This window comes from Dama dama, chromosome 5 (assembly GCF_033118175.1).
Source record: "Dama dama isolate Ldn47 chromosome 5, ASM3311817v1, whole genome shotgun sequence".
Taxonomy (NCBI): domain Eukaryota; kingdom Metazoa; phylum Chordata; class Mammalia; order Artiodactyla; family Cervidae; genus Dama; species Dama dama.
Genome location: NC_083685.1, coordinates 124,553,037 through 124,574,350, shown reverse-complemented (window position 1 = coordinate 124,574,350; position 21,314 = coordinate 124,553,037). Strand labels below are relative to the sequence as shown.

General features: G+C 43.3%; 1 protein-coding gene across 2 annotated transcripts in view; it reads right to left on the bottom strand.

The window, feature by feature from the left end:
* RNF157 (ring finger protein 157) overlaps window positions 1-21,314 on the bottom strand; it is a 75,407-nt gene that overhangs the window by 43,924 nt on the left and 10,169 nt on the right. For both annotated transcript variants that reach the window (XM_061144769.1, XM_061144770.1), the window contains one exon: window positions 12,168-12,286. In XM_061144769.1, coding sequence (XP_061000752.1) covers window positions 12,168-12,286 — 119 coding nt within the window. The remainder of the gene's footprint in view (window positions 1-12,167; window positions 12,287-21,314) is intronic.

Sequence of the window (21,314 nt, the reverse complement as noted above, 5' to 3'; positions counted from 1 at the left end):
CCATGAGCTGGCTGTGTCCTTTGGGAGGGCCGGGGACACACAGTCTGAGTACCAAAGCCTAGACACTACACTGATTCTGCCTCACAGATCAGGCCCTCTTCTTCTTTTTTTTTTTTTAAAGATTTATTTTAGTTTTGGCCGTGCTGGGTCTTCACTGCAGCTTGGGCTTTTTCTCTAGTTGCGGCGAGGGGGCCACTCTCTAGTTGTGGTGCATGGACCTCTCATTGCGGTAGCTTCTCTTGTAGTGGAGCGCGGGCTCTAGGGTGCAAGGGCTTTAGTAACTGCCACACGAGGGCTCAGTAGTTGCGGCTCTCGGGCTCCAGACCACAAGCTCAATAGTTGCGGTGCAGGGGCTGAGTTGCTTCACGGCATGTGGGATCTTCCCGGATCAGGGGTCAAACCTGTGTCTCCTGCATTGGCAGGCAGATTCCTTACACTAAGCCACCAGGAAAGTCCCTTCTTCTTCTTCTTTTTTAAAAATATTTACTTATTTATTTGGCTGCACCAGGTCTTAGTTGCAGTGTGCGAACTCTTAGTTGTGGCATGTGGGATCTAGTTCCCTGATCAGGGATCCAACTCAGGCCCTCTGCACTGGGAGTGCGGAGTCTTAGCCACTGGCCCATCAGGGAAGTCCCTAAACACTGTTCCTATTCCTTGTTCATCTCCAGCAAAGTTTCTTCTCTAGGGAATTTTTTTTTCCCTTTCTTTCATAATTTCAGGTTACCTTGCCACTCCTTTCTACAGCTTTAATTCCATAAGACTATACCTTGAACCAGACACACCAGACAGATAGAATCATGGTCTCTGTCTTGAATCTCTCAGCAATGCGGTAGATCTAATATATGCAATGTCCTATTTCACTAACCTCGGCCGGGGCAGCACTTTTTTGTGAAGAAAGGAGTAAACTTAGTGAATGGTTTTTGCATTAAAAAAAGAAGACATCTAGGCAGCAGTTTCCAACTAGCTTCCCCGAGATACTTATTAACTACCATGGGAAAGACAGTAACGCTCCTGTGGAGAAATCCATGGCAAGTTATATCTCGATAAAGCTGTGACCAGGCTCCGGCACAGGGCAGACTGCTAAGGTGCTGGCAATGCTTCATTTCTTGATCTGGGTGGCGAGTCCAGGGGTGTTTGTTAGTAGCTTCTTTAACTGTAGATATGTGGTTTATATACTTCCATACAAATATTTCACAACTCCCAATACAAAAGTTAAAAGAAAAAAAGATAGAAAGTAAATTAAAAGCAGATGGTTGTTTCCAGAAATGAAAGCTTAAAAAAAAAAAGGAGCAGGTGGCAGGAAAAGTCATTATCAGCTGACCTGACATCTTTGGGACACCCCTGCTCATCGCTGGGACCTCAGAGTGAACCTGACGGTGTGGCTCAGGGTCCTCCGTCACTCTCCTGCCCCGTCACACCGGTGGAACCCTTTTCCATCCCATGATCCATCACCTACAGAAACTCATCTCCATAAAACAGAGGTCTCAGGGTGGAAAACCAGGACAGAAGTCACATTAAAAATCCCTTCTTAGTGCCAAGTACTGTATCAAATGCTTGGACTCAACCAACTAGCTTTCAAAGCTGTCTTTTTTATGTTATAATTTATTTTCCAAAGGTGGAGCTAACATTACACGTACTGTTAAGTCTCTTTATTTTAGGCTTTTATTTACCTAAAACATAATCTAACCTACACTGCATGTAAAAGTAACCAGCTTGGGACTTCCCTGGGGGTCCAGGGGTTAAGAATTCACCTTCCAAAGCAGGGGGCACAGGTTTGATCACTGAGTGGGGAACTAAGACCCCACATGCAGTGGAGCAACTAAGCCCACAGGCCACAGCTACTGAGCCTGAGTGTCACAACTAGAGTCTATGCACAGACTAGATGAAAGATCCCGAAGGACATAATGAAGATCCTGCGTGTCCCAACTAGTACCCAACACCATCAAATAAATAAATACAGATTTTAAAAAATTTTAAATAAAAGTAACCAGTTTTTAATGTTATCTCTGGAATCAAGAGACAGTTGAAGCTAATGCTTGAATAAAATCTACAATTCGGTTATAGTCCCTCACTCAGTATTTGGAAATATGATAGGATAGTATCTGCACACTGGAGATATGTTTACATATTCAATATTTATTCACTAAGTGTCAGGAAGCAACTTTCCCTAGAAGAATGCATTTGAAATGATTTCTTCATCTTTATTAAGAATTACAATATAACATAAATAGAATAGGTCGCTCAGATGGTAAAGAATCTGCCTGCAATGCAGGAGACCTGGGTTCAATCCTTAGGTTGGGAAAATCCCCTGGAGAAAGGAATGGCTACCCACTCCAGTATTCTGGCCTGGGAAATCCCGTGGACAGAGACTGGCGTCCATGGCATCGCAAAGAGTCCACGACTGAGCAACTAACACACATCTTAACCCAAAGCCAAGGGGTAATGACGAAAAACAAGTTATATTTCAAAACTGAAGATGTACAATAATTTTATTTACATAATTTCTAAAAGTAAATGGTCACTTCTTCCCTAGGCCAATACTGGCTTGTGTGCCTTAAAAATGGAATGTAACACTCATGTTCTTAGCAGTATTATTCACAACAGCCAAGAGAAGGAAGCAACCCAAGTGTCCATTGACAGATGAAAGGATAAACAGAACATGGTCTATCTATATACTGGAATATTGCTCAGCCTTAAAAAGGAAGGAGATTCTGGGACTGCCAGAGTTCTGAAAGCCCGGTGGCTAAGACTCCAAGCTCCCAAAGAATGGGGCCTGGGTTCGATCCCTAGTCAGGGAACTAGATCTCACATGCTGCAACTAAGAGTTTGCAAGACAAGACTCCCATATGCCTCAACTAAAATCTCCTTAATGCCACAACTAATACCTGATACAGCCATTGAACACTTTTTTTTTTTAAAAAAAAAAGAAGGAAATTCTGATATAGGCTACAACATGGATGAACCTTGAAAACATTATGCTCAATGAAAGAAACAAATCACAAAAAGACAAATACTGTAAGACTCCATGATACAGATCCTGAGAAGTCAAATTCTTAGAATGGTTGCCAGGGGCTGAAAGGAGAGGATAAGGGTGAGTTAGTATTTAATGGGGACAGAGTTTCAGTTCTGCAAGATGAAAAGAGTTCTGGAGCTTGGGTATAAAACAATGTGAATGTACTGACATTGGTATACTTAAAATTGCTAAGATGATACCTTTTATGTTATGCATATTTTGTCACAGTTTTAAAAAATGAAAGTAAGATTGAGAAGATAACATATTGAACTGAGTATGGTAGTCACCTCTGGGGAGAGTCCAGGAGTAGGGAGACAGGTATTATAAAAGTGCTGTTTTTAAAAAACCCTTACATAAAGGTCTGTAAAGCCCTATTCGCATTCTAAAAGTATAAATATTCATAGTTTAGCTTTTTTATGGTCTGGATTTTCTTGGATTCTCAGGTTGTTAAAAACAGGACCCAGTCACACTGAATCTGACATTTTAAAGGTGAATCATTGCACCTTGACACCCAGAGGCTGAAGCTCCCAGCTCCTCTCCTCCCCATGCTGATTCTGATGTCTGTGTCTTTCTCCGCAAGCCCACAACCACTTATTAGTACATCCCGACCTGGTGGTTCGAGCAGGAGACCTGGGAGATGCAGGTTTGAGCCCTGGGTCGGGAAGATCCCCTGGAGGAGAATATGGCAACCCACTCCAGTATTCTTGCCGGGGAAATCCCATAGACAGCGGAGCCTGGTGGACTACAGTCCACGGGGTCACAAAAAGTCAGACACGACTGATTGATTCAGCATGCAACCCCACTCAGCAGACCACACCCTTCCTGCAGTTCACTAAAAAAAAACTTTTATTCTATGAACTTCCTTCATTTTCCTACTTTTATATATTCTCCTAGGCCTATTTCCTTCCTGTGCACAGCGGTAATCCTTTTTCTATTTTTAAAGGAAATGTAAATGCTTTCAATCAAAAAATAAAAACATGTCCACTGGGGAAAATTCAAACAGCACAGAAGGATACGAAGGAGGGACCTCCCGTCACTGATGGAGCCCCAAGAGCTACCCCGTCACAGGTTCAAATGCTATGTGCTCATGTATTTTTATGCACCTGTAAATATCAACATAGACATATGCACAAATATTTTATACACTGTTACTAATACTTTTATCAGAAGTGAAACCAGACTCTACATTATGGATAGCAACTTGCTTTTCTTGGTAAATGACGTGGTCATGGATATTTTCATCTCAGTAAATACAGCGCCACCTTATTTTTGGCTGAGTACTAGTTCATAGTATAGACACGCTATAATTTATCTGATGATTCCTGCCTAATGTGTGGAAAACCCACACGTATCTGGTGTCAAAGTGAATCAGCGCTGCAGGAGAATACTGAGAGCAGAGGAGACACACAGAAGCATGTTCGTCCTCTCCATGGACATTTGGAGACGAGAAATAGCTGGGCCATAGATGAAAATTAAATACGTATTGCAAACTGAACATCCAAAAAAATAAAAAACAGCTGTAGTACCATTATAAAGGAAGGAAGAGGGAAAGAAGATAGACAAAAGGCAAAAAATCCAATTTCACACAAACACACCCACACACTCCCTCCATTGACTTTACATTGTGCCATGAATTCATGGCATCACTGACTCAGTGGACATGAGTTTGAGCAAACTCCAGGAGACAGTGAAGAACAGGGAGGCTTGACATGCTCAATTCATGGGGTCACAAAGAGTCAGACAGGACTTAGCGACTGAACAACAATAATGGACTCAATTATGCCCCCTCCTCCATTCATACATTGAAGCCCAACTTCCAAAGTGACTATATTTGGAGATGGGGCTTTTGAAAGGTAATTAGATTAGGTACTTTGGAGAAGGCAATGGCAACCCACTCCAGTACTCTTGCCTGGAAAATCCCATGGGCGGAGGAGCCTGGTGGGCTGCAGTCCATGGGGTGGCTAAGAGTCGGACACAACTGAGCGACTTCACTTTCACTTTTCACTTTCATGCATTGGAGAAGGAAATGGCAACCCACTCCAGTGTTCATGCCTAGAGGATCCCAGGGATGGGGGAGCCTGGTGGGCTGCCGTCTATGGGGTCGCACAGAGTCGGACACGACTGAAGTGACTTAGCAGCAGCAGCAGGGCTTCCTTGGTGGCTCAGCAGTAAAGAATCCGCCTGCCAATGCGGGAGACTCGGGTTCGATCCCTGGATTGGGAAGATTCCCTGGAGGAGGAAATGGCAACCCACTCCAGTATTCTTGCCTGGGAAATCCCATGGACAGAGGAGCCTGGCGGGCTACAGTCCATGGGGTTGCAAAAAGTTGGACACAACTTAGTGACTAAACAACAACATACAGTTAGATAAAGTCACAAGGGTGGGCCCCTCAAGATGGGAACAGAAAGCGAGCGAACATTCTCTCTTTTTCCTTTGTGGCTGCACTGAGACAGGCTTGCAGAATCTCAATTCCCCAACCGGGGACGGAAACCCGACCCTTGGCAGTGAAAGCTCAGAATCCTAACCGCTAGGGAACTCCCAGGCTCTTTCTGCCCTGTGTAGACACAGTAGAAGGCAGTCATCGCAAGTAAGGAAGAGGGCCTTCACTTCCAACTGGCACCTTGATCCTGGACTTCGCAGCCTCCAGAACCATGAAAAATGAGTATCTGTTGTTTAAGCCACCCAGCCTATGGTATTTTGTTACAGCAGCCTGTGCAGACGAATAGGGGCTCTAAGGCCGTAGATATCACTGCACGTGTGACCAACCTGCCTGGTTACGCTGGGCCTGGGCACAAACCAACCTTCAGACAAAACACCTGCAAAGCGCCCTGCTTACGTGGCAGCTGCCCCCAGGGGCTCTGCTCCTCCATGTCCTCTGCCTTGACTTCTCCCCTTTCCTCAACTCCAACTGCCCAGAACTCTTGGATCCTTTTTTTTTTTTAATGCCAATATCCTAGCTCAGGCACTTTTCATTCTTAACTAACATAAACTATGACTTCTGGGCCATTTTCGCCTTCTGAGATGGCCCATACTTTGTCTATGGAGTGTGTTTCTCTCTAGATAAATGCACTTTTTACCTAAAAAGTAAGATAAACTACGACTTCCTAACTGGTCTCTTCCCCTCTTTCTGATTCACTCTATACTCTGAGCTGATTTAAAGAATTAACTTTCTAAAATGGAAATCAAAGCACTATAGTTGTCACTGTTCGAATTCTTAAAATATTCCAGCAACATGGATATTTTTTTAAATGCCTCTGGAGTCAAGATATCTCTCGAAAACTGACAATCCTAAGGTCACTAAACCTCCCAATGATTTAGAGTTTTAGCAGTAAGTTACCTCAATAAAATAAGGTCTAGGACTTCCCTGGTGCTGCAGTGGATAGGAATCCGCCTGCCAATGCAGGGGACATGGGTTCAATCCCTAGTCAAGAAGGATTCCACATGCCATGGAGAATACTAAGCCTGTGTGCCACAACTATCAAAGCCCGAGCTCTAGAGCCTGGGAGCCATAATTACAGAGCTTGTGTGCCTAGATCTCCACCCTAAGAGAAGCCTCCACGATGAGAAACCCATGCACCACAAGGAAGAGCAGCCCCCTGCTCGTCGAAATTAGAGAAAGCCCGAGCAAAGCAAATCAGGATCCAGTGCAGCCATAAAAAAAGAAAAGGAAAAAACTCTTAAAGAAAAAAAAGATCTAATGCAATAAAGGACCGAAAAACCAGCATCAGCTCTTCTGCCACCTAGGGAAGGGGAGGGTGGCCTCAGCTGTGATGTACAAACACCACCATCTCACATCCTCTATACAGAGACCAGAGCAGAGGACCTGTAGAAGCCCTGTTCACTACTTGAGATAGTTATTTAACAACCGGTGAGGGGATTTATCTGGTGGTCCAGTGGTTAAGACTCTGGAAGGGGCATGAGTTCGATCCCTACTTTGGGAACTAAGATCCCACCTGCCACGTGGCTTGGCCAAGAAAATAAAAAAATGAAATAAAATAAGAAAAATTAACTCAAAATTAATTAAAAAAAAAAAGTGAGTATGTGCTCCACCCAGAACTGTAAGTGCAGAAATAACCAACCTGAAAGGCTAGCGAGTATAGCTAACATTGTTGCATACATCTCTTCCTCCAGCAATTCCAATGCATTTTTCAAGCATGACATTCCTACAAAGTCAGAACAGCCTCCCCATTACAAGTGGGTAATTTGAGAGCCTGAGTGATGGACCCTTGCCAGGGATGCAGAGTCTGGGTTGCAATCTTCATTGCCAGGGTTGCAACAGTAAGATGTATGTAAAATTTGCAATCTTGAGTCTGACCTCTCTCCAACTGTCCTTCCATATACACACACACTCTGGTTCTTTAAATCTGACCTGAAGACTTGATAATACATCTGACTTTGACGAATGGATTATCCTAAGCGGGAGATGAGCTTCAGTAAAAACTACAGGCCGAACCATTGCTGAATGGTACTCATCTACGTCTGATCATTCAGAATATGACAGGAAATACAACAAGTTCCAGAAGCCAGGAAGTCTATGGCCTTTATAATCTAATCTAACCATGTATTTCAACATATTATGTCCCCATCTCTTTGGAAAGAGGAGCCGTTCCTGCCCGGGGCTCCTGGATGGCTTTATAAGGCTGTTCTCTTTCCTCTGCAACCCGACGCCCATCTACCGACACTGGGATATGTTAGTAGAGAGTAGAGGTCAGCTCTGGAGAACTCAAGTGACCAGTCAGCCTTCATTCGCTGGGCCTTCCCCTAAACAAGCTGACGTGCGGTAACAGCAGGCGGCCAAGGTCAGGCCAGCCGGTGGAATTACACACCAAATACAGACTCTCTCAAGAGATACTTGTGAAAACGTGTCACGGCCACGCTGGCTACTCTCCCCACATTTCACAAACTGCCCTCAAGGATCTACTCAGACTCACAGACAGGATGTGGGCAGGGGTGCTGAGTACTCCCAGCCTGACCAGCAGCAAAGGGCAGGGGACCCCAGGCTCTGGAGCTGGACTGCTGGGTTCAAATCCTGAGTCAGTCACTTCCAGGCTTTCCAATCAGGACCTTCCTCGTTAGGGTGTGAGGCTGTAACCGAGCAGAACCCTATGGGGCCTTCCCTGGACAGGCCTTCCCCCATATCCTCTGCTTCAGCTCCTCTCTGAAGCACCTAGATAATAGTATTTGATGCAAATTTCCTGAGTTGTTTTGCAGATCTGAAAAAACTCCCACCAAATGGAAGAACTACTTGATGACCAGGAGCACACAGCCCCAGGCCTCCTGGAGCCTGAGGACTGTTAAAGTGAACCCCTGTGACACCCCCTGCTCCCTCCTTATCAGCCAGTTAGAGAAATGCACAAGGTGATCACATACCTCGCAACACCGCCCACCCCTGCCTCCCCTGCCATTCCAAAGCGCTGGGCGGAAACTCTTTGGAGAGTTGAAGCTTTTTAACAGCATGAGCCACCCATCTCCTTGCACGGTCCTGTTATAAACCTTTCTCTGCTCCAAACTCTGACGTTTCAGTTTGGCCCCACTGTGCATCGCCCTTGAACTTGCATTAACAAGGACACAAAGAGTTAACACATACAGAGAACTTGGAACAACCGGGCCTGGCAAATGGTAAGTGTTCACTAAATGTTAGCTATTATTAACCAAGAAAGGGAAAAAGCAAAGGGAAATGTGTTGCATTCTCTACTTCCACTTTGGAGTTACTCTACTTCCTCTTTGGAGTTACTCCGATTTGCTTTCTTAATGTGAAACGATGATGTCCTTTGAAAACATTTGCTCTGTGCAACATGAAGCATGTTTAATGATTGGTCCACAAAAACAACAACAAAAAGGCCAATGTTGATGCTTCCTTGGGAGAAAGCGTGCAAGTGAAGGTCAACGCTGCTCTCCGGGGCTCCTGGAAGAGCTCGGTCATTCACGGGCTCACAGAAGTGTAAACAAGACGGTTATACTTTGGGGAGGTTTGTTGGCCAGCATCAACCTCAAAATGAGCCTAAAGAAGTGTTCCCTTGTTTTAAACTCACCTTTATGGCCTGAAAAAGTTTTTTTTTTTAAACCTACACTTTAAAAAAGTATATTTAAAAAAAAAAGTATATAAACTATTCTGACACCAGAGGAAAGAAAAAAGGGAGGAAGAAGTGGATGCAAATGGGCAAGTCCCTGTGAGAAGAAAGGGTATTTTTCAAGCATGAGCCCACTCCCAGGAAGTAAGGGAGTTCTTATCTGACTCAAGCAGAAAGAAAGATCATTCCACTCTAAAGGCTAAGGTAACAGTAGAAAAATCAGACAGTAGACATTTGATAAGTATGAGTTGTCATAATTGACTGTGAAGCAGAAAGTACTTGGTATTTTGAAAGTACTGTTCAACTAAGAATTGGTTTCCCAGGTGGCACAGTGAAGAATCCATCTACTAATGCAGGAGATGCAGGTTTGATCCCTGAGTGGGGAAGATCCCCTGGAGAAGGAAATGGCTTCCCACTCCCAGCATTCTTGCCTGGAAAATTCCTGGGGGGGTGAGGGGTGGCTACAGTTCATGGAATCTCAGAGTTGGACACGACTGAGTACACAGCACCGGGGTGTGGTGGGGGTATTGTCACTCCAGAAAGAAAGGTGTTGTTAGTCGCTCAGTTGTTTCTGATTCTTTGTGACTCCATGTACTATAGACCCCCCCAGGCTTTTCCGTCCATGGAATTCTCCAGGCAAGAATACTGGACTGGGTTGCCATTCCTGTCTCCAGGAGATCGAACTTGGGTCTCCTGAATCGCAGACAGATTCTTTATCTTCTGAGCCATCAGCAAAGCCCAGATAGAAAGGAAGAAAACAATAAAAACCATCAACAACAACCAAAATGCTTTTTAATTAAAGCTCCAGATGGAAAATCGTCATCAGATTAACCTTCCTAAAGACCAAAAAATTAATGATTTCTCTGGGGTGCTCATCTGCCTAAAAAACGTATTTCCCCAGAGCCTATGGGAGAGAGTGGAACATGTCTTGAGGGAACGGAGCCCCCACCTACTTTTCCAATCTTGCTTCTCCACCAGGAAAGGTCCACTCCTGCCAGACTGGCTTCCTTATTTGTTCCAGGGGAGGAACAAACCATGCTCATTTCAGCTTTGTATCCCCAGCGCCGACCACAGTACTTGGCACACAGTAGTTTCTCAGTAAATGGTTGCTGATTCGACAGAAACGTGAATGCTTTCACGCCTGGGCTCTGTGCCTCCCCCTCGGGAAGCCCCACGCCCACCCACCTCATGAAAACCCAGCCATCCTCCAAGGCCTCCTTCTCAAAACCGGCACCAAAGCATCGGCCCTTGTGAGTCCCCTCCCCCACTCTCTATACCTACAGAATCCCAGCCCTTTCAGACCTTGATTGCTATTGAAATATCTCTTGTTCCTGTGTTTGGCCTGCCCCACTAAAATAGGAGTTTCTAGAGAACGGCAGGATATTTTGGAGCAAAGAGAAGCAGTGGAAAGGTTCTTGATCGGTGGCTAGGCAGATCTAGTTATGTGGCTTTGGGAAAAATTTTCCGAAAGCATTTTGAACAGGGCCTGGAACGCAGTGCGCACTTCACAAAGGCTACTGGGCTTCCCTGGTGGTTCAGCAGTAAAGAATTCGCCTGCACTGCAGGAGATATGGGTTCAATCCCTGGGTTAGGAAGATCCTCTGGACAAGGAAATGGAAACCCACTCCCGTATTCTGGCCTGGAAAATCCCATGGACAGAGGAACCTGGCGGGCAACAGTCCATGGGGTCACAAAAGAGTTGGACACGACTTAGCGACTAAACAACAACAAAGGCTATTACCACTGTTCAGCTCTTGGAACCTCAAGTTCTCTAGCTTACAAAATAATATTGATAATAAATTCTCTGACAGGTAGGGTTTTCTTTTTTAATATAGTTTTGTTTTTATTTTTTATTTAGTTATTTTTTGGCCTTGCTACGTCACGTGGGATCTTAGTACCCGGATTAGGGATCGAACCCTGGCCCCTGCATTGGAAGTGTGGAATCTTAACCACTGGATCACCAGGGAAGTCCTAAAGTGGGTCTTTATGAAGATAAGAAATAATGTCTGAAAAGTCTCTAGGGCCTTCCTTAGCACAAAATGGCCACTCAGTAGCCACATGGCAGCTATTTTTGCAAAGCTTCATGCTGGGTGCAGAGAAAATGCCCCATAAACGTTTATGGAATGAGTTGAATGAATGGAGAGAGAGACAGTCTGATATCAACTCAGATATCGAGGGGAAATTTGTCAGTCATTCATTCAACAGATCTTTATGAAAGGCTTATCACAATGTCCCAGGCTTTGTTCTGGGTGCTGGGTTTCGACAGTGGCACAGCCCCCTTGCCCTGGGAAATGTACATTCTGATGCAAAAGGCAGATAATAGAGGTGACAAGGCAACAGAAGCTTATGTGGTATTAGGGAGAATTGGTGCTTTCGAATTGTGGTGCTAGAGAAGACTCTTGAGAGTCCCTTGGACTGTAAGGAGATCAAACCAGTCAATCCTAAAGGAAATCAACCCTAAATATTCATTGGAAGGACTGATGCTGAAGCTCCAATATTTTGGCCACCTGATGCGAAGAGCTGACACATTGAAAAAGACCCCTGATGCTGGGAAAGAAAGAAGGCAGGAGGAGAAGGGGGTAGCAGAGGATGAGATGGTTAGATAGCATCACTGACTCAATAAACATGAAATCTGAGCAAACTCTAGAAGATAGTGAAGGACAGGGAAGCCTGGCATGCTGCAGTCCATGGGGTTGCAAAGAGTTAGACATGATTTATCGACTGAAAAACAACAACGTGGTATTAGTTGCTATGAAGAGGAATGAAAAGCAAGGTGCGGACAAGCTAGGGACTGGGCAAGGGAAGTCTGCAGAGGTGGCGTTTAGGCAGAGCTTCAGAGGGGCAGATCCAAGGAGAGCTGGGTTTTGTGAGCTGTCCTCACCCTCAGGCAGACTGAGTACTTTTCCACGGGGCAGCCTCTGGTGCCAGGAGACCCTGCTCCACCAAAGAGGCTGCAGTCTGGCTCCTCTCAACTCAGACCAAGCCGCAGACACTGCTGAACCAGCAATTACAGACTTATTTTGACAAGACCATTTGACTCGGCCACTTAGCCCCGAGTGAAAGTAAACAGATAATAACCATACCGCCACTGGTCTGTTCCCCAGAAAGTTCAGATCACTGTTTTCTCCGAACAAGTAGCCTTCGGGGTGAGTTGAATCAAACTTCTCTCCTCCCATAATGAAGTGGCTGGCAAAATAGCTTCCTAGAGGGCGAGAGACAGAAACCAGTCAAACTAAGCCAAGTGAACAAGCCGATTCAGGGGAAAAAAAAAATGTTAACCCTTTAACAAACAATTAGAGCCGTTTCTAACCCTAGGAAAATTTTCTTCTTTTGATTGGGGATAAAGGCACAAAATATGCAAAATCCTAGCAGTGAGAACCCAAGATATCAAATATAAAATAGATCACTGTGTTCCTTTTGACATTCTTTTTTTTTTGGCTATACTTCACGTGGGGTTTCTCTAGTTGCAGCGACTGAGGACTTCTCTTGTGGTGGCGTGCTGGCTCAGGGGTCGCAGCACACGGGCTTAGTTGCCCTGTGGCATGTGGGATCTGCCCAGACCAGGGATCAAATCCCCCCGTCCCCCGCATTGGCAGTCAGATTCTTAATCACCGGGGAAGTCCCTTTTGACATTCTTAATTGAATCTTTACCATGATCTGCCTATCATACCAAAAAGCAAAAGATCAGAAGGCCCCACAATGCACATTAATGAATATATATATATATATGTATCTTGTTCCTGAATTTCTTCCCTCAAACTTGAAGTGGTTATTCCTTACTCTGCATGTACTCATGAATCTTAACTGCAGGTATCAGCATGCACACACACACATATGTTCCTTTGCCTAGATTTTTCATACACCAGGCTCATACCCAAACACAGTAGTCTCAGCATTTCCCTGCCAATTCCATGTATACCTCCAACACCCTCCACAAGGAAGGCTCCTTATGTTCCATATTTGCTTTAAAATGATGGTTTAATAGGAAAATACAAATTAAGTAATACTGCCCCAGGCTTTACCAATCAACTACTACACAGATTCTTGCCTGGAAAATTCCATGGACAGAGGAGCCCGGCGGGCTGCAGTCCACTGGGTCTCAAAGAGTCAGACACAACTAAGCAACTGGGCACTCACATACCACACAGATTATATTGCTTAACTGGACAAGTTTAGTGATTTTGAAAGACACAGACACGCATATACACCCTAGTCCCAAATTCATTAGCAGTCTTCATGGCCAAGATTACAGGGACATCAGTCAGGGCCCACCTTGACCAGCCAGGAGGCAGGAATATTTTCACCTCTACACTAACCAGAGGCAATCTGCAGCCAGGGTCAGGATCTCCAACTGCCTTATCCAGACAGCTGGAGGAACCAAGCCAGGACACGATGGCAATAAGTAACCGAGGCTTAGGTAACACGGCCCATTCCATCTGGGAACACTTTCCAGATCTGATTAAACGCATGCTTCTCACAGACTGATCAACAACAGGTCCTACTGCATAGCACAGGGAACTGTGCTCAATATTCAGTGATAAACCACAATGGAAATGAGTACAGAAAAGAATGTACATATACAAACAGAATCATTTAGCTGGACAGCAGAAATTAACACAGTGTAAATCAACTATATGTCAATAAAAACAAAACGGTAACAACAACAAACCCCAAATGCTTCTTAGCCCATATTTCTATAACCTAATTCTCTCATAAAGATAAACTGTTCAAAAGTGAGTGACTCAGCCATAACATATTCTATCAATGCTCTCATATACCCCAGTTCTTGGATTAATACAAAGAACTTACGAATCAGCAAAAGTCTTCTTTATGTGTTAACATGGCTAGTATAAATGTTTCAATTTTTTAGGTTTACAGAAAACTTTAAAAAAAATGAGATTCAGCACTTTTAGCCTGTGAAGAAGCCACAGCAACAAAGGCAGAAAGTTCTAACAGGAAAATGGAATCAAACATTCATTTTTTTGGATTTTCTACACATGGAGTTGCTTTGGTCTAGAAACACATTAAACAAAACAACATGGATAAAATCCCTTGCCACAAAGTGAGGCAATTCTTTAATTAGCCAGCAAGCAGGAAAACATTATTTGAGAGTCGTTGTTGTTATTTTAATTCCTAAGTCGTGTCTGACTCTTTGGGACCCCGGGGACCGTAGCCTGCCAGGCTTCTCTGTCCATTGGATTTTTCAGGCAAGAATACTGGTGTGGGTTGCTATTTCCTTCTCCGGGAATCTTCCTGACCTAGGGATTGAACCCGTGTCTTCTGCATTAGCAGGTGGATTCTTTTACCACTGAGCCACCTGGAAAGCCCCTTGAGGGTAAAAGTAGCCGAAACCAAAGCAATCGAGGAGCAACCCTTGAAAGTTACCCATCAACATGAAAACACACAGGGGCAGCCATCCGCAGAGATACACAGCGCAATTCATCATTTAGGAGCTTAGTTATAAATTATTTATGTCTAGCACTTGCTAGCCCTATTTTCCACGTGCATAATTTATACAGAAGGAGGTGCCTAGCTGTCACAAACAGAAGCAGCCATCTCAAAGAATTTGTCATTTACTGTCAGACATTAGGAAAATATATTTTCTACACATTAGACAATATACATTTACTATACATTAGGTGAAATTAGGAAAGATGTTTACATTAATGGGTGGCTTGCCCAGATCATGAATAAAGAATGGGGAGAAGCAGGTTCAGTGTCTGGAGTGGTACAGGCTGAGTTCAATCTGGGACACGCTGAGTTTCCAGGACCTGGGAGCCATCAGGTGAGGGATGTGGGGACAATGAAATCAACGGATAATCAGCTTACACATGGTAGAGATTGATCCTAGCAAGAGAAGAGCACTAATGGCTTCAGGGTTAAAGGCTTCGGGGTTAAAGCATTAAAGATGGCAGGGTTCTACTGGAAACGCCCTTTTGGGGACAGCCACGATGATAAACGAAATTACCCAGAAAGCAGTGTGTAGAGCTAACTTTAACCTTGTCTCACATTTTATTTTATTTTTTAACTTTTAACTTAATTTTTTTATTTTTAAATAAATCTATTCGGCTGCACAGGGTCTTGGTTGAGGCAGGTGAACTCTTAGTTGTCGAATATGGGATCTAGTTTCCTGGTCAGGGATCATACTTGGGCCCCCTGGAATAGAAGCTTGCTGTCTAGGCCACTGGACCACCAGGGAAGTCTCTATTTTCTTTTATGACTATTTAAAAGAAAAAAAAAATATTTTTGGCTGCACTGCACAGCATGTGGGATCTCAGTTCCCCAACCAGGGATTGAACCCACATCCTCTGCATTGGAAACTCAGAGTCATAACCACTGGAGGCCCAGGGAAATCCAGCCTTGCTTGGCATTAAAAATCAAGAGCACACATATACAAAGACCTAAAAGTAAGGTCAATAATCCACCTTGAAAAGGAGATTTTTTTCATTTCAAGAGAAGTGCCAAGGCCACACTGATCTCCCTTGGCACACTTAAAATATGAACGCCTCATGAGATAAAAGAAAAACTAAACTTAAGACAACCCACATTTTGCTTTTTTCCTTTCTTTGAAACTAGACTGCGGAGAGAGTGAACTTGCCATCTGTAGCCTGGGTAAGGCGTTGTTTGCCCAGGCTGCCCAGAGGTGGGGATCAGGGAGCAGTGACCTGAACGGTGCGGCCACATCACCAGATGGGAACACCAAACGCACCAACAGGCTCTGAAAAAAAGTGCCCTGTGGACACTTTGTGCACACTGTTGCTTCTTCATGAGAACTGTGCACTAAGATCAGACATGGTATGGAAAAAAGAACTACACTAAAACATTTCTTTGCCTATTTGTGGATAGGAAACAACATACATGACTAGTAGATTGCCTGCAAGCTTTTCATTATTAATTAGCTATGGTTTTTATTTTACTTTGTAGGCCCCCTATGTAGCATGTGGGATCTTAGTTCCCCGACCAGGGATCAAACCTGCAGTCCTCACATAGAAAGTATGGAATCCTAATCACTGGACCTCCAGGGAAGTCCCATAGTTGGCTATAATTTATTAACCAAATCATAATTGGAATTCTTTGCAGGCCTTAAGAAAATACATCTTGGGACATCCCTGGTTCAAGGGTTAAGAATCCACCTGCCAATGTAGAGGATGTTGGTTTGATTGCTGGTCCGGGAAGATTCCACAAGCCAAGGAACAACTAAGCCCAAGAGCCACAACTACTGAGCTCAAGTGCCCAGAGCCCGTGTTTCGCAACAAGAGAAATCAGTGTACCACACAACTAGAGAACAGCCCTCGCAAGGCAATGAAGACCCAGTGCAGCCAAAAATAAATTCAATTAAAAAAATCTAAACCAAAAAAAAAAAAAAAATCTAAACCTTATTTTAAAACAGACATATCTTGTAATCATTTTGCAAGATACACATAGATCAAATTATCATGTTGTACCCCCTTAAACTTACAGAATGTTATTTGTCAATTATATCTCAATAGAACTGGAAAAAAGAAGCCACATCATACTCAAAAATTATATACTTTTAAGAAAAATTTTTATTGAAATGTAGTTGATTTACAATGGTGTGTTAGTTTCAGGAGTATAGCAAAGTGATTCAGTTATAGAAATACTTTTCCATTACAAGTTATTACAAAATACTGAATATATAGAGTATAGCTGCTTGTGTTATATAGTAGGTCCTTGTTGGTATCTATTTCACATATAGCAGTATAGACGTTTTAATCCTAAACTCCTAATTTATCACTCACCCCCTAAATTGTATTTAAAACAAGATGTGTGTGGGAGGGAAAAGGGGGAATTCGTGATTAATGGGTATAGTTTCAGCTTTGCAAGAAGAGGCTCTAGAGATCTTCACACTAATGAACTGTTAACACCTGAAAATGGTTAAGGTGGTAAGTTTAATGTTATGCATTTTTAACCACAATAAAAATAAAATATCAAGGGGGAAAACCCCATAAGGTATGGCCCAGAATGATCAGTACTAGTACAATTCAGTATTTTTTTTAAGTATTAGAGAAAAAAAGGCATCCAGATTAAAGAAAATTACTTACAAGGGAAGAAAATTACACTAGTACTGTTCTTCCAGATTAGCACTGTTCAGTAATAATATACCAGGACAGGACTTCCCTGGAGGTGCAGTGGTTGACTCTTGTTTTCCAGTGTAGAGTCAAGAGTTTGATCCCTGGTCAGGGAACTAAGATCTCACACGTCTTGAGGCATGACCAAAAAAAAGGAAAAGCAAGCCACATATGTAATTTAAAATTACCTAAGAGCCATATTTTTGAAGTAAAAACAATCAAAGTTAATTTGAATATATTTTATTTAACCCAACATTGGATAATCTAATAACCCAATATATCTAAAATACTACTTCAACATGTAGTTAATATAAAAATTATTTTAAGGTGCTAGTCACATTCTTTTTTCAACTATCTGCTAAGAAGAATACAGCTATTTGTTACTCAGCAGGTGAAAAAGAAATATCTTGGAATTAACCATCTTAAATAGTTTACCCAGTGAACTACACTACTGGGGTATATTCCTAACATCATAATGAAAGTAAATGTTGCTCAGTGGATTCTAGAATTTATGTCTGCCCCAATGAGATATTCTGACATTTGCCACCAAACCACTATGAACTATTACATCACACAATAAAGGGCAGTTGACACTTCTCACTTTTCTTCAACTCTGTATTTAATGGATACCCCAAATGTTAACAAACAAAAACTCTTAATTTGGGGGGACTTCCCTGGCGGTCCAGTGGTTAAGATCTGCCTGCCCGTGCAGGGGACACAGGTTCAATCCCTGGTCTGGGAAGACTCCACACACCTCGTGGCAACTACTGAGTCCACGTGCCTAGAACCGGAGCTCTGTAACAAGTCACTGCAGTGAGAAGCCTGTGCCCCCTCACCAAGAGTAGCCCCTGCTGGCGGCAACTAGAGGAAGCTAGTGCACGGCAGTGAAGACCCAGCGCAGCCAAAAACAAAATTAATTAACTTAAAAAAGATAATGATTCTCCCCCCAAACAAACAACAAAAAACAGTTTGCAGCCTTCTAGGTTTTCCTATACATGTATAAGCACATTCAAGTTTTCGGTTTTGCTTTGTTTTTTAACCTAATTAAAATATTACTCATATTGATCTGCATGTAGCTTTTTTTTTCTCTAATGTAATATTGGCAACTTTCCATGTCTGTACTTATGGACTTATGGATTGATTTCATTGTTTTTTTTTTTTTCTGGCCCCCACTTCAATTGGCTTACAAAATCTTAGTTCCTTGACCAGGGGATTGAACCCAGACCTGGCCAGGTCCTAACCACTGAACCACCAGGGAATTCCCAACCTCATTGTTCTTAATGACTATATAATAACAACCTCTTTTTGAAGGCTTACTCTATATACCAGTGTTATACTAACAAATATTACATAGGTTATTCCTTACGACCCTGTAAGGTGGGTGTTAACTTTTTTTTATTATTATTTTACCAAAGAGGAATTGAATGCCCAGAGAGGTTAAGGACTTTGTCCAAGGTCACACAGTTAAGAAGAGGCAGTGCCATGCCCCAAATCCAGCTATTTTTATTCCAAAGCCTGTGTGTGCTCTTAACCATTATACTGTAATCCCATTGAGTGTCCAGATTGAATTAACTGTTTCCCTCCTGATAAACACTCCCTACTCTTTCTAGTTTATGTTGCTTGTCTGTTTTTTTTTTTTAATTTTATTGTTTTTATATCTGGAATCGTCCTTGTGAACTGTGTGAGATAAGGGTTTAATTTTTTTTTTTTCCAAATAGGAAACATCGCTAACATAATTTCTTGACTATTCCATTTCCCCCACTAATTATTTTACTTTCTTATTTATTTATTTATGGTTGTGCTGGGTCTTCATTGCTGCTGGGCTTTCTCCAGTTGCGGCAAGTGGGGCTTCCTCTCTACTTGTGGTGCCTGGGCCTCTCATTGCAGTGGCTTCTCTTGCTGCTCAGTTTGGCTCCAGGATGTCTGGGCTTCAGTAACTGTGGATCCTGAGTTCTGGAGCACAGGCTCAAACGTTGCAGCCCATGGCCTCCTGCACTAACTAAAATTTGATTTTTATCATGCTATATATATCTAGATCTGGATCCTATTCTATTCTGAACAAGTACAACATAGTGGGGTTTTTTGGGGGGCGGGGGCATGCCCCGGGGTCTCAGCTGTGGGGTGCAGGATCTTTTAGTTGTGCCGTACGAACCCTTAGTTGCAGCATGTGGGAGCTAGTTCCCTGACCTGGGATCAAACCCGGAGCCCCTGCATTGGAAGTGTGGTTGTCTTAGCCACTAGACCACCAGGGAAGTCCCACAACAGGTTTTAACAACTGTAGCTTCAGAGTATTACAGCAAGGCACACGTCAACGGACCCAAACCTTTCCCACGTTCTCAAGTCCCCAACCTGATCCCTCTACCTGTTTTCCTTCTACTTTGTGGCGCTCCTTAAAAACCCTTTTCAGTTACCAAAGTTTCAGTACCTTCAACCTCCCTATATTTTATTCATACTTTCTTCCCGTCTCAAGAAGATACTCCTATTTTCCCCATCGCAAGCTTAATTTTTTCACTTAGGTTCTCATTCCCAACTAACTCTACCTCCTCCAGACCTCATCAGCAACCATCTTTCTTACTCAAGATTTCTATTCCTCGTTCTCCACTGGCTTTTTGTTGGCCTCTACAAACATATTCTCTCCCTGACTTAAAAAACAAATACAAAAACAAATTCCTTAAGACCCAACCACTTACCCATCCATCCATCCACCCACTCATCCACCCACCAGCCCATCTACCCACCCACTCATCCACTCACCAACCCATCCATCCATCCATCCATTCCTCCATCCTCTGTCCGCTCCCACCCCCACATGCCACAACTCCTCCAAATCTTTACAGCAGTTTCTACCACTGCACTGAAACTCTTCTCCGGAACACCAACCAGGCCAACTGTCTTTTCTCACACTTCATTCACCTTATGAATGCTTCAACGCTAACTTCTTTCTTTTTTAGTATTTCTTTCTTTATTTGACTGCTCTGGGCCTTAGTTGTGGTGAGCAGGAGCTACCGTCTCGTGGTGAATGGGCTTTTCCCCATGCTGGACTCCCTATCTGTGGAGCACGGGCTCTAGAGCTTGAGGGCTTCAGACGCCTCAGCGCTTGGGCTCAGTGGTTGCAGCCTGCTGGTTCTAAAGCACGAGCTCAGTAGTTGTGGCGTGTGGGCTTAGTTGCCCTGAGGCATGTGGAATCTTCCCCGACCAGGGATCAAACTCGTGTCCCCCACACTGGCCAATGGATTCTTAATCACTCAACCACTAGGGAAGTCCTCAAGCTCTCCTCTTTATTTTATTCAACTGGCATAAAATACTGGGTATTGCCTTTAATATTTATTTATGTATTTGGCTGTGCCGGGAATTAGATGCAGCATTCAGGATCTTCCATCTTTGCTGCGTGTGGGATCTAGTTCCCTGACCAGGGATTGAACCCGAGCCCCCTGCATTGAGAGCTCAGAGTCTTAACCACTGGACCACCAGGGAAGTCTCTTTACTGTTATTTTTAAAAACTGTTTTTATTGAGGTATAATATACACAGCATAAAATTCATCCACGCTACAATTCAATGATTTTGGCAACTATCACCACAATCCAGTTGAAAATATCACCATCGCAAATGCTCACTCATGTCCATTTACAACTAATTCCCACTCCCATCCCCAGCCTTAAGCAAACCCTGCTCTGCTTTCTATTTCTTTGTATTTGCTGTTTCTAGTCCATACAAATGGACACATACAATAATACATCATCTTGTATCTGGCTACTTTCACTTACCACAATGTTTTTGGGGTTAATCTGCATTGTGTAGCATATACCAATAGCTGTTTTCTTTAAATTTGCTGAATAGTATTATAATGTACGAATATATCTTATTTTGTTAATCCATTCACCAGTTGATGGACATTTGGATTACTTTCAGTTTTTTATCATTATGAGCAATGCTGTTATGAACAATCGAACACATGTCTTTGTGTGTATCTATGTCTTCATTTCTTTTGAATAGATTTACTTGTTGGAAAAGACCTTGATGCTGGGAAAGAATGAAGGCAGGAGGAGAAGGGGATGACAGAGGACGAGATGGTTCGACGCCATTATCATCTCAATGGACATGAGTTTGAGCAAGCTCCAAGAGATGGTGAAGGACAGGGA